General features: G+C 38.3%; 1 protein-coding gene across 3 annotated transcripts in view; it reads right to left on the minus strand.

Moving 5' to 3' along the window:
- Positions 1-1,232: 1,232 nt before the first annotated feature.
- The window catches only part of Chd1 (chromodomain helicase DNA binding protein 1), a 68,035-nt gene continuing 55,690 nt past the window's right edge, over positions 1,233-13,577 (minus strand). For all 3 annotated transcript variants that reach the window (XM_076926541.1, XM_076926540.1, XM_076926542.1), the window contains exons 31-36: positions 13,063-13,203; positions 9,530-9,708; positions 6,663-6,759; positions 5,681-5,738; positions 4,179-4,389; positions 1,233-2,742 (exon numbers count right to left, since the gene is read on the minus strand). In XM_076926541.1, coding sequence (XP_076782656.1) covers positions 2,397-2,742; positions 4,179-4,389; positions 5,681-5,738; positions 6,663-6,759; positions 9,530-9,708; positions 13,063-13,203 — 1,032 coding nt within the window. In that variant the 3' untranslated portion in view covers positions 1,233-2,396. The remainder of the gene's footprint in view (positions 2,743-4,178; positions 4,390-5,680; positions 5,739-6,662; positions 6,760-9,529; positions 9,709-13,062; positions 13,204-13,577) is intronic.

The following is a 13,577-nucleotide window of genomic DNA, read 5'->3' on the forward strand; positions in this document are numbered from 1 at the left end:
CTTGTCTCACTGGTTTCCATTCTGAAGACTCACTCACACCCTAACACAGAGGGTTTTCTTTATAAGCAGACAAGCCATTGCTTTTAATAAGAATCTTTTATTGTTTATTATTAAAATGGAAAGTTAGTTGGTACAATGCTATGCATAATCTCTCATCTTTAAAAAATTAAACAAATGGATAAAGATAGAGAAGCAGAATGAGCATGTAAAAGACAAGAAATAAGCATGTTTATAATGTCCCTGTTATCCCTGCGGATTGATGTTGTCCATTGCATCTTAGTAACCTTATGGCTTGCTCCTTCACTATGTAATTGTTACTTTTTACAAATAATTAACACTCAAATGTTACATACAGGTTTAAGATTGCTTCATTCAACTCAGCTAGTTAGTTAAATGTCAAATTGTTAAAAAAAAACAAAAAAACAAAAAACAAAAAAACAGCCCATTCTCCAAAAATTGCATTATTTTTCTACAAAATCTTTACAACAGGCTTTAAGCAAATGACCTAGGCGCAAAGGCATGTAGCACCAACCCTGAGCTATTTGCTGTTTATATCAGGATTTATGGGAAGTGTTCTTTGGGAATAAAATGATCATTTACATTAAATGTGGAGGAAAGTGAAAACTGTTTAAAGTTGTGTGCCAGCACGGAGTCCTATCATCATTTTTATCTTTAGTTATAACTAGATGTTTAAAAGTTGAGTTATTTCCCAACACATTACCTCACATATGAAAAATAAAAACACATTGTTTGCATCAGGATAATTTTAGCCCAAAGATGAAACTGCTTTGGAAAAAAAAAAGTTTGTTTTGTATACACATCATAAATTTTATATTTAACCATGTAAAAGGAAGATAGGAAAATACAAAGCCACAGACTAACTTTAGGTTGCCCCCACAGCTAATCCATGGAGACATGACCAGGAGTAAAAGTTATGAACGGTAACACAACATATATCCAAAATTCCCACTGAATATAAGGAGAAAAGGGGTGAAAAAGTAAGGCATCCTAGAAGAATATCTACTGGAAGCTGAGACTGCTATAATCTGTTTTACTTCATAGAAGGCTGATTCACCCATACAGATAAAGTTTTAGGATTACATATTATCAATTCTCAATTGTTTACCAAAATACCTGTCTCTCTGGCAGCTGTTACTTAAAACAAAACAAACAAAAAAGATTAAATGCTTGAGGAAACAAGAATGCAGCAGAAAACTACAGGAGCCCACATATCCTTTTTCTTAAAATTTAATTTGTCATATATAAGGTTTTTATGTACAATCAGTGTGCACTGTAACAGTTTATATTAAAAAGTCAATCAAGTTCGTCTAAAATGTTAACCTGGCTGCATAGCACATTAGACATTATTGCCCACAGGAAAGGGAAAACAAATGGATTTACAACAACTTTTGGCCATTTTGGATTTTTTTAAGTGTTCATACACCTACCCTTTTAAACCAATGCATCTGAACACTCCCAGAGCATCAGGTTTATATCGCACATGTAACCCTCACCACTTCTGAAAAACTACAAACACAATATTGACTTGAAAAAGGAGGGTATAACATGTATCTAATAAAAATATTCAATATAAAAAGAGGACTAAAGGAAACAAGTGGCCCCTTCCCCATGTTTACATTCTAAACAATGATTCCATCGAGACAAATCATTAAAAAGTGTCATTACACTGATTTTTTTTTTTAATAAGAAGGCCTGAGTTGGTAGGGAAAGGAACAGTCAAAAGAAGCCTGAGAAGGGCAAGAAAGGAAAGCTCATTTAATACATTTACAATAATTTACAGCCATCTTCTTTTGTAAAAAGGCATAATAATAATCAAACAGGAAATTCCCGGCTATATTACAGACTTAAGTACAGGATTTAAATATTCAAGCTTGTGATGGGAGGCGGCAAGGTGGTCGCAGTGTACAATGTAAACAAGTAGCTTTGGAAAGTGAACAAAGTCCTTGAGTGATTTTTCTTTATTAAGAAAAGACCTCTCTTTTATTCCTTCCTGAAACATGATCACAGGTCAGAGTAAAGTTCATATACAAACATAATTTAAATGGAGTCAGTCTAAAATCACTGACGTAAAAACAAACAGTTTTATACAGCCTACACGGAGGGCAGTGCTGAGGTCCCTGTTATAGTAAACATTTTCCATTTCTTTAAAAAAAGAAAAAAGGTACTGCAGTATTGCAGTACAGTGCAGCATAATCCTTAAATATAAAAATATTTTCTCTTCTGTTGGGATAATAGACCTTGCGTCCTGGAAAGAAGTAACAATACTGCTACTGATAGAAGAGCTGTTTGTATCTTTCAAGTCATGTAAGGCAATTACTGTGTTGGTTTATGATCTATGGCTAAAATAAAGTCCGGCAAGACAAAATCAGCTTCTGTTATGTCTTCCGACTACTCCAGGTGTGTTCAGGTGTACTTCTGTGTTCAGTTGAATGTTCAAATGGGGACCTGGAGCCATATGGAGACCTCTGATCTAAAGGTGACCTAGGGCCACTGCTGGCAACTCGGTGGTCCAATTGCCAATCTGAGAGATACCTATAATCCCTGGAAGATTTATGATGTGTGTGCTCAGAACTTGAGCGATGGTCTGAATGCACTCGATGGTCCGAGTGAGATCGGTGGTCAGAATGACACCTGTCCTTTAAGCTTCCTTCCAAACTTGACCTGTGCTCTCGACTCCTGTGGTCATCCAGTTTTCTGTGTTTCTCTCTGTCACTATAGTACCTAATGAAAGAAAAACTTAGACTTTTAGTCAAATTAATAAGTTAAAATTCCCAAATAAAACCATATAGAAAAGTATAAATACTTTAAAATGTATTTTAATCATGCAGCTCACAAAATTTCTTGAAAGTAGCTTATTAGAGTCACTTCTCTACTCCAACACAGAGCCACCTCATAGAGCAGCTGACATCACTAGAAATCTCTATACAAACTCTGGTTCACAAGTCTGAAGAGAATACACAAAGCACCCTGAGGGCATTTGCACTTCCCTTACAAATCATGTGTATCAGTGCAGCTCAGTGTCTGAGACACACAGAAATCTCCACAGTGCTGCAGGACCACCACCACCCCCCCACACACACACACTTGACACAGAAGCTCTTTACAAACCTCTAGAAAGAAAACTTAGAATGTCAGAACGTACTCTGAAAATTCATAAAAACAAACTTCTCATTAGTTTGTGACATCAAACATTTTCTCATTCAACTAGTCATGTAATAAGTCAACACACATACCAAGAAATTCACCCCATAATACAATCTGGCAGCTGAACAAGAACTCGGATATATTTGCCTTTTCAAATAAAATGCTCGCTCCTATTAGCCAAAGATTCTTGTCACAAACACTTTCTTATGAAATACTAATACATACAGTTACAGATAGAGGTTTTCTTTTTCTACTGTCTCTAACAGAAAGCCTTTCTATAACTAGTGCCCACACTGCAATGGCTGTGAGCACAACTGAACCACAAAGTCCTATGGGACTTCTCCATGCTGGGTGAGCGCTCTCAAAGCAGCACCTGCAGCCCCTCCCATTTATTTCTGACTTTTACTTTTATTTCTCAATTTTCTGAGTTTAACTGTAGCAATGGTCCTAAATTAGCAAGTAGACTCTAAACAATAAAGGAATAACATGTATTTTATAGTTAAAATATGTTCTCCCTCCAAGTATGTCAATATCCAATACAAAATTCTCTCCATAAAAAGCCTGCACTTCCACCAACTGTACTATTTAAAATTATAAAACTTTCAACTCTCATCGCATATTCTAATGTCAATTTAATACTTCAGAAACCATTTTGGAGAAAAATTTATAAATATTAACATGAAAAGTACCATTAATTTTATTCTTGATAAACAAAAAAGGCTTGATCTGTTCTCATGAAAATGGTATAGGTCTATCCCAAATGCAGGAAATGTAACTGAAAAGGAAAGAATGCGTAGAAGGAAAATTCTAACAGCTGCTGTCTAGCTCACCTGCTGCTGTCTAATTCTAACAGCTGTTGTCCGGCTCACCTGCTGTCTAATTCTAACAGCTGCTGTCCAGCTCACCTGCTGTCTAATTCTAACAGCTGCTGTCCGGCTCACCTGCTGTCTAATTCTAACAGCTGCTGTCCAGCTCACCTGCTGTCTAATTCTAACACCTGCTGTCCGGCTCACCTGCTGTCTTGCCTGTAGTGATCCCACTCACGATGGTCTTTGCCATTGCTGAATGACGAGTAGGGTCTCTTCCGAGAGTCACTCTTCTTGTAAGAATCTCCCTGATGGCGGTCCTTGTGATGATCATGGTACTGAGACAAGTGTCTGTCGGAAGAATAGCTGTCCCTGCTGCTGTCATCGTGATTTGTATTCTCTTTTAACCTTTCCACATCTATCAGATAAATAAGTGAAACTTCATTAATAGATTTTAAAATGTGTTAAATACTTAGATAACAGTGACTCCTGCCCAAACAAAATCAATTCTCAAACACAGAGAGCGAAAGCATTTGAAAATGGTTTCTAACCATAGAACTAAAGCTTTTAAAGAGTTTTACAGGCAAGTGTAGGTACCACTCCTCATCAAAGCCTCTGAATAGCAAATGGAGATCATCATAGAAAACTCCACCTGGACCCCATGAAGCTATCACTGGACCTGGGAAGCTCAGCCCCAAGGATCCATCAATATCACAGCTCCTGCGTCTGGCTGAGAGAACCCTGTAGAGAAGGAGGTGAAAGCCAAAGTACTAGGAAGCATGTGGGGATACAAGGCTCTCCTAGGAGTTACTGCCACAAAGACCAGAGCAATGGTGATATCAATAGACATATTAATATGGAAGGGGAAATTTTACAGGGTCCCAGCCCTCAACAGACAACTACAGGTAACTAATGACTGCCTGAAGGAGAACTTGTAACCTCTCCCAGGGATAAGCCTCCTACTGGCTGTCCAGTGCAGAGGGGCCAGCCCTGAAACCATATACAAACAAACAAACAAACAACAAAAACAGACACACAAAACACACACACACAGGCACCCCTAACCAAATAACAGGAGGCCATCAACTTGAGAGTGGAAACGCAGACAGATTAGAGAAAAGTGATCTAATTCTCTTTCAGTTAATAGCATTTTCTCAACATTAAAGTACTTTGAACAGAATAACCTTTTAAAACATAATTCAATTTAAAAAACAAAAGAAACAGGGGCTAGAGAGCTAGACATCGTATAGAATAAATGTGTTTACTGCACAATCCTGAGTCCCTGAATTCAGATCCCAGCACCCACAGAATAAGCCTGACCAAGCTCCAACAAAGCAAAGAGTAGAGGATTTCTAACGCTTGCTATACTGCAGACTGAAAAACCTTCAGGTCCCCGGTTCAAAGACGTTTCCTCTAAGTAACATGTGGAAAGAGATAGGAAGGACACTGAAAACCCTCACTGGCCTCTGTGCTCCCACACAGGCACAAGCACCCACAGGCATACACTCACACACACAAAATAAATCTACACAACCTAAAATGAAGCCAAGCCAACACATACATACACACCATCAGAAACAAGAAAGAAAGAAAGAAAGAGAGAGAGAGAGAGAGAGAGAGAGAGAGAAAAGAAAGAAAGAAAGAAAGAAAGAAAGAAAGAAAGAAAGAAAGAAAAAAAGGAAAAAAAAGAAAAATTCTTAAAGGTTTACCTGGATTCCTAATTACATGAGTGGTGGTAGTAACATTGCTATTCTGGTCACTGTTTTGCTAAAATAAAATGTACAAATATTAGACACATTAAAGTAATTTGAGTAGCCTAAACTACTCTTATAGAATTATGTGTGTGTGTGTGTGTGTGTGTGTGTGTGTGTGTGTGTGTGTGTTGGGGAGGGAGGGTTCCTTAAGAAAATCCTGATGTTGAATTAAGGTCTTCAAATTCCAAGCATACATAGATATATAAAATATACAGGTCTCTTTAAATAAAACAATTTCCTCTGTGTTTTCAAAAATTGGCTTTGAATTAATTTTAGACTTGACAGATGATGACAATGATGTCTGGTCTCATATGCTCCCCACCCACCCACCGATGTCAAATCCACAGCAATACAACGCTGTCAGCTGAACTATGTTCCAAGTCTCTCCTATGTCTCCAGAAGCCAGTCTAAAGCCTCCATGTCAGCTAGCCATTATGTCTCTGTGGCAGTCTTTTCTTTGATAACCTTAACATTTTCATGAGTCTTATTCAGTAGTTTTATTGAGAGTCCCTTCAATACAGTTTGTCTGAAATTTTCTCATGGCTAGATTCAATTCGTATACTGTTAGTGTGACACTATCACAGATTGGGGCATGCTTCTCTGCACTTCTATGCTCTGTAGCTGAGGTCTTCATATTCTGGTTTGCTGTGATTACTTAAGATAATGTCAAACAATTTCTCTTCATATGAATATCATGTTCCTTTCACAATTAGTATCCATGAGACCAATATAATATCCTGCTTTCTTGCCCATCAACTTAAGCTTATGGATTTATACTCTGTATTATTAGTTTATGGTATTAACTCTAATGGCATTTGGTTTAATCTACTATTACTTCTACCTTATTAACTAAATTCTCCATTTATTATTAAATAATAAAGAATGTATATGGTGTTAATGATATAATTTAAAGAATAAAATATTATATACCAATTACCTGAGATTCTTGTCGTTTTTTAATAGCATGCTTATATAATTTATGTAATTTCCTTGCATCAAACTCAGTAAACTTAGATACAAAAATCCACAGGTTTCTGGAAGAAAACAAAATGGCAAATTAGTCTGGTAATAAACGTTTAGCCTCATCATAGAGCTTCTCATAACCCTTTATTATACACTAAACAGAGTCATGTCTCTCTGTAAACCAAAGCATGTATTAAAGAAATTAATTATTGGAGACTATTAAGATGGCTGAGCAGTTAAAGGTACATCCTGCAGAGTCTGACAACCTGAGTTCAAAGCCAGGAGCTACACAATCGAAAGAAGTTCTCTGACCTTCATACATGCACACACACATACACATGCACAGACACACAGAGAAAGAAAACAAAACAAAAATTTTTTGTAATAAAAAAAAAAATTTATCTTCATGTTTACTTTTTAAATTTTCAAGCACATTTAAGTCTCCAAACACAGAAATGGTTTTAGTTCTCGTCCAAATCCCTTTATTTTAGTCTTGGAATGAAATCTTGTGTTTGACCCTAAGGTGAAATGTGCCAAAGATATGTAAAACTAAGCAAACAGTCAAAGATTCATTCTGTAGTACAGAGTATGTGTATAACATCAGATATGCTAATAGTTGAAAAAAAAAAAAAAAAAAAAAGTAGGTGCCGGGCGGTAGTGGCGCACGCCTTTAGTCCCAGCACTTGGGAGGCCGAGGCAGGTGGATTTCTGAGTTCGAGGCCAGCATGGTCTACAGAGTGAGTTCCAGGACTACACAGAGAAACCCTGTCTCGAAAAAACAAAACAAAACAAAACAAAACAAAAAAAGTAGGTAACTGATTAAGTTGGTAATGATCTTAAATAATGTATTATAATAATTATCATTTTTAATGGTAATGTAATGGCCCCAAGAATATGAACAGGGAGTATGAAATAGGAGTACCCCAAGTATATCTAATGTCTAGCCTTCTCCCACTCAAAAACAAGACATTAATATAGTGGTTATAGTGGTTATTTCATTTTGTGCGTGTGCACACGTGCGCACGCAGTCAAATTGTATATATTAAATACTGTTTCAAATTATCAAATGTCCTTCCAACAATAAAACCTGTTAGGTTAGTAACCTAAAATATAATTTGAAAGCAAACTTGATTGAAATAACAAACAATGTCTCCCAAAATCTACAGAAACACAAAATTCACCTAGTTTTTAAATCAATTTTATAGACTAGCTTTAACATGTACACATTCTATATCAAAACAAAGCAAAGCAACTCTTCTCCTAGAAAGAACTAAAATTAGAACAAAAGTCTTTCCGTTTTCTAGGGTTCTAGCACTTGGGGATCTCTTTTCCCTTGCACACAGCTCCATTTTCTAGGGTTCTAGCACTTGGGGATCTCTTTTCCCTTGCACACAGCTCCATTTTCTAGGGTTCTAGCACTTGGGGATCTCTTTTCCCTTGCACACAGCTCCATTTTCTAGGATTCTAGCACTTGGGGATCTCTTTTCCCTTGCACACAGCTCCATTTTCTAGGGTTCTAGCACTTGGGGATCTCTTTTCCCTTGCACACAGCACAAGGATGAACAAACAGCAAAAGCATAAAATCAAGGTTAGTTAAGGACTAAATAAGGGGAAGAGTAAAGGAAAAAATATAGAGACCAACAGGTAACACTAAGGGCCACTTGAGGGACCTTATGAAAACCTGCTATTGTGGAAGATTTCTAAAATATATTCACATATGAAAGGAATCTGCATGGAATTATCCTATCATGGAAAGCCACTCCCGTAGCTGTACATCTATCCTACATAAACCCCATGGGAACCCCAAACATCTCAGACTACTGTCAAGGCTGCTGGTCACTCTCAACAAACAAGCATTTGGGCCCTGTTGCTGAAGACAGCACCTCTCTCTCTCTGTCATAGACTATAGGGAAGTCCAGCGGGTGCCTAGAGCCTTCAGCCCTACTGACAAGTGTTCAGGTATTAGAATGTACTCTGCATGTTAACAGAGAAGGAAATTAATCAACAGCCCAGCTACAAACCATGCAACTGTCACCTTCTACAAGATATGATGAGGCAATACTGGTACAAACATTGTAGTAACCAACCAGTCCTCTGACTGGATTTAAGCCCCACTACATTAGATGAAACCCATGCCTGACACTGCCTGGGTAGCCAAGAACCCAGGACTAGACAGGTCTTAGGCTTAAGGGAAAACTAATTACACGTATTGATCTGCTAAAGGAAAAGAGTAATGACTCCTAGTGACATTGTTATACCCATAGATCAATGCCTCACTCAGCCGTCATCAGAGAAGCCTCCTTCTGCAGTAAATGAGAACCAATGTTAGAGCCACAACAGTACAGAGTTCAAAAAGTGAGAGACCATGGAGCACTCAGTTCTAAATGGGATTTCTTCATCAAATCCGTCCCTTTATTGTAAGAACCAGGAGAGACCGGGAGCAGTTTCTTCTAGACACATGACCTCACCTACGACATCAGACACTAAGGCAGCACACACTGGGCCTGCACAGGTAAAGCCCAGATGGGTTCCAAGTGCCGTGACAGAGGAGTGGACATGGACATCCACCCCTAACCAATGTTCAACCAATACTCACCTGCAAAGCAAAGGTGAGTGTTTTCCCACAGATCCTCACTGGGATATTAACCACACTTAAGGGAAGTGATGAGGCCTAGCCGTAGTTGACCAACAGAATATGTACTTAATGCTATTTTCATAGACTTTTACTCATATTTTAAAAACATGGTTTTCACCTCAAAATTGGAAGTAGAAAAATAAACCATGAAACACAGTAATGCTTAAAACTTATGAATTCAACATCTCCTCAAAGCTGCCACTTACTTTCTCCACTGCTTAATCTGCTCAGGATTGGAATACTCCTTCAAGCATTCAGTGATGTGATCTCCGATCTTGATTAAGCACTGTCTAGTGTGTTCCAGCTGCTCTCTTTCAGAAAGGCCTTTCTCAGGCCTGTCAAGTTGTTTTAAAGCTGCTTTCACTGGTCTCATTCTTTCTTTACACTTGAAAAGGACAGAAATACATGTATTAAAAACCTGAGGTAAATTCTGACTTTGGGTTGCCTAGTTTCAAAATAAGCAATTACACATCATCTCACACATTAAGCATTTATTTCCCCCTCTGGCTTTTCTTCAGGCAAAGAACGTTTTTTCATTATCACTTGACATCAGCTCTGAGGAAGTAAAGCCTTTGATTTTACAGAGCTTCAACAAAAATAGTTACTTTTAATGCCAGAGTGTATCATTCTAAGTAGCCTTCAACATTAATGATTAGAAGTGTGGCCACAGCACATTCCAGGCTGGATGCACTGGGAGGGGCATAGAGTGTCAGGGAGGAGCACCACAGAGTGAGCTAGCTCATCAGTAACTAGTAAAACAAAAAATAGGAAAACTAACAAGCAAAAATATTAAAATGAATTAGGCAACTGGTATAAATCACCTACTCTTTAAAACCTTTTGGGCAAAGCACTGTGGTGAAACATGACTTCTGCTACTTTTCTGGAAGGTTGGAGAACTGTGTGGCTGCTCAGCAGAGACCACTTTTCTTACTAAATACCTTCACAATTATAAATGACATCTAACGTTTCTGACTCAGTTTTACTAAAGTTTTACTAAAAAACCTGGAACTGACTCTTAAAAACAAACAAATTGATAAGGAAGTTGGTTTAGTTCTACAGATATATATCATTGCCAGGTGATATATTTAATTAATCCAGTGCTATTTGGTTAAGAAGAAAATCTTTGTGCTCCTGCACTGAAAGCCAACAGGAATTGTCTATTTAGTTGCAGGTTTGTTCATGAGTAATTCAGTGTTTTACTGCCTGTTAAGTTTATAGAAGTTCTCCATTCTTTGTCAGGAATAATTTAAAATCAAATCTATGAATTACAGGTTTTCCCCCAGTTGAATGTTGTGGCATCACCAACTACAGTCCTGCAACACGAGAGGAGGACGCAGGAGAATCAGGGGTTGAAGGCTATCCTGAACTACATGAATGTCCAAGGCTAGACTGGTGTACATGATACACACGATGACCACCCACAAGAATAATACTCTAATCTGGTGTGTAGTTCAGTTAGTAGAATGCATGATAGATTGGCTTAGATGTGCAGTAAAGTATAAAACAGTTTGGTGGTCTGTGACTATAATCTAAGAACTCAGGAGGCAGAGACAGGAGGAGCAGAAGTTCTAGGTCTTTCTTGGTTATATTTGATGCCAGCTTGAGCTCAAAAAAGAAACAAGATAAAATATTTTAAAAGCCTACTACCCTGCACACAAGGGGGGGTCTGGGGCTCTGTGAGGGACTCTTCCATTCCCTCTCCAACTGTAGTTTTATTCTAGTTGTCCTCAGCCAACTATTGGTCTGACAGTTTACATTGCTGAAAATGTTGTAAGCCAGATATAGTGATTCAAAACTATAATCCCCACACTTCAGAGGCTAAGGCAGGGGTATGAGTTCAAGGTCAAGCTGAGCAACGGGTGGGGACCATGCCTCAAAACCCAAGTGGGCTTGCCAGGTGAGTCATTGGGCATTTTCTAATCTGATTCCCAAAACCTACAGCAGTATGAGACCTACCAAGTCTCAAAGGCTTCCATATGCATATACCCTGCTGCAGGTGTCTGCACTGACACACACAGCATACACATATACGTAATAAATTAGATTTTTAAATTAAAAAGAAGACAAAGCAAACGTAGATAGAGTATATATATTGTTTTCTTAGGGCTATAATAAGCCGAGAAAATGGAGAAGTAAACCAAACAGATGATTACTTTATGGAATCAAACCGTGCTACGAGAAGTGCCAAGAAAGACAGTGGTGGTAACTAAGATTACTGAAAGCAGAAAACAGGATGTCTTCTATCTAATTGAATTTTAGGGAAAAGTGGTGGTTGTGAAGATACTTGAAGCATTTCTTTTGACAGTTACAGACCATGGCTAGAAGCATGCAGAGAAGTGGGAGCTGATGAGGACTAACCAAACAGCAGCTGTTTACAAGTCTGAGAGCATTTTTAATCCTGAAAGAGATAGAAAGAACTTTGAGTGTTCTATGTATGGAAGTCACTTCACCATCCTAAGCACTGCAACTCCTGTAGGTGTTGTTTGGAGTACAAACTTCCATATGGAAAGAACATGGTTTAGGATGGGGAAGGCCAAAGCAATAAGAGCATCTAAAAGGAATATAAGACATAGGCAGCTATGACTTAGTGATGTAGTAGCTGTGACTTACTGAAGCTCAAAATGTCTACCATAAGAATATATGCTTAAAGTTATTCTTTTTCTATAGGATGTACAAAAAAAAAAATAAAGAAATGCATACACTGGGCACAGTAGGTAACGTTCTATTCTAACAGTTACATGGAAACGAGAGGGCTAAAGAGGAGACACGAGGAAGTCACACAAGCTCGAGAACTGATCTCCACTGACTCCACAGAGAGGCACATGGGACGGGAAGAAGTGCATTTGATGTTCTCATCTCAAAACACATCAGATCCAACACTCCATCCAAGCACAATAAATAAATGAAAGAATAAAAATAAATATCAAAATGGACAAGGAGGCTGGATTAAGATCTAGGTCACAAAGTCATTCGGAGAAAGAAGAAAAAAGGGTCATAAACCCAGAGACACAGGACATACGCTGCTGTGCACACAAAGTGCGAGTCTACAGAAACTAGTAGGAACCATTATATTTTAAAAGAGCACTGAAAAAAAGGGCTGAACCTGTATGAGAGCACATCTCAGAGTCAGATAATGAACACATGCTCCTACTCTTAAATCTAAGTACAAAAGAGAAGAGGGACAAAGCAGGAGCTGGAGACACGGCCGACGGTGAGGTGGACACGGATGCAGCAGCTTCTGAAATGAGAATATCTTTTGCAAGCGGTGCACTTGGTTAACAGTAACAAAACTGATTTAGACTAAATTCAAGTCTAACAACAAACAACTAAAACAAGCCCACAGTTTCAATGCGTACAGAATTCAGGTTATAGAAGTCTCTGACGGGGAGCCACACAGTCAAGGCACGCACTGGTACACAGTGACTATTTGTGTATCTATACTATTTCCTTCATTAGCAGTGGGTAACAACGCATTTCTTATTCTTAGTTTAAACTTAGAAACCTCACACCTTGTTTACCACTAGGCCTGCTTCTCAAGGACTTCACCTTGCTTTCCTCTTTAAGTGGACTTTACTGATCACAACGATGGCTGAATTTAGGAAGAACGACCTTTGCACACCAGCACTCAAATACTCTAAGTACTGGATTGGGAACTGAAAAGTTTAAAATACTAAATATAAAGTCGTCTGAGTTGTCTTAACCCCTCTACTTGAGCCTAACTAGAAACTCTGGGACTTACAATACTGAATGTCTTCTGATCCAGCTCCTCAGACTCCTCAGCTATGGGGACCGGCTCTCCACTTGCGGTGATATGGACAGGAGCGTCGGACACCACAGACTTTTTGGATCGGTCTTTACTTTCAGGCTTAGAGTCATTCACCTGGAGAAGAGAAAAAACAAAAGCCCACCCCAAAAGACAACATGATACAACTGTCTTCTTCTGGAAGAACCTATTCTCAGTTAACAGTCATTACTTCATTTTCTCCCAACTTCACTCAGAGGTCTCTCTTGACCCTTGAACATGACCCACCCTTACCATTGCGAGCTTTTTAATAAACTTCCTTGCTACTTTGCTAAACAGTGACAAAGAACAAATGTCTGCTCGTGATGTTATCTGTAAGGCATTAAAACAGTGCTCAAACCAATTCCTCTCCACAATTATATGTCCACAAAAACTTCTAAAGAACTCAGTTACTGAAACTGGTTTGGGTTTTTCTGCTTTCTAGGTTTTATACTAGAATACCAGCCTTTTCT

Source organism: Arvicanthis niloticus, chromosome 28 (genome assembly GCF_011762505.2).
Source record: "Arvicanthis niloticus isolate mArvNil1 chromosome 28, mArvNil1.pat.X, whole genome shotgun sequence".
NCBI classification, from domain to species: Eukaryota; Metazoa; Chordata; class Mammalia; order Rodentia; family Muridae; genus Arvicanthis; species Arvicanthis niloticus.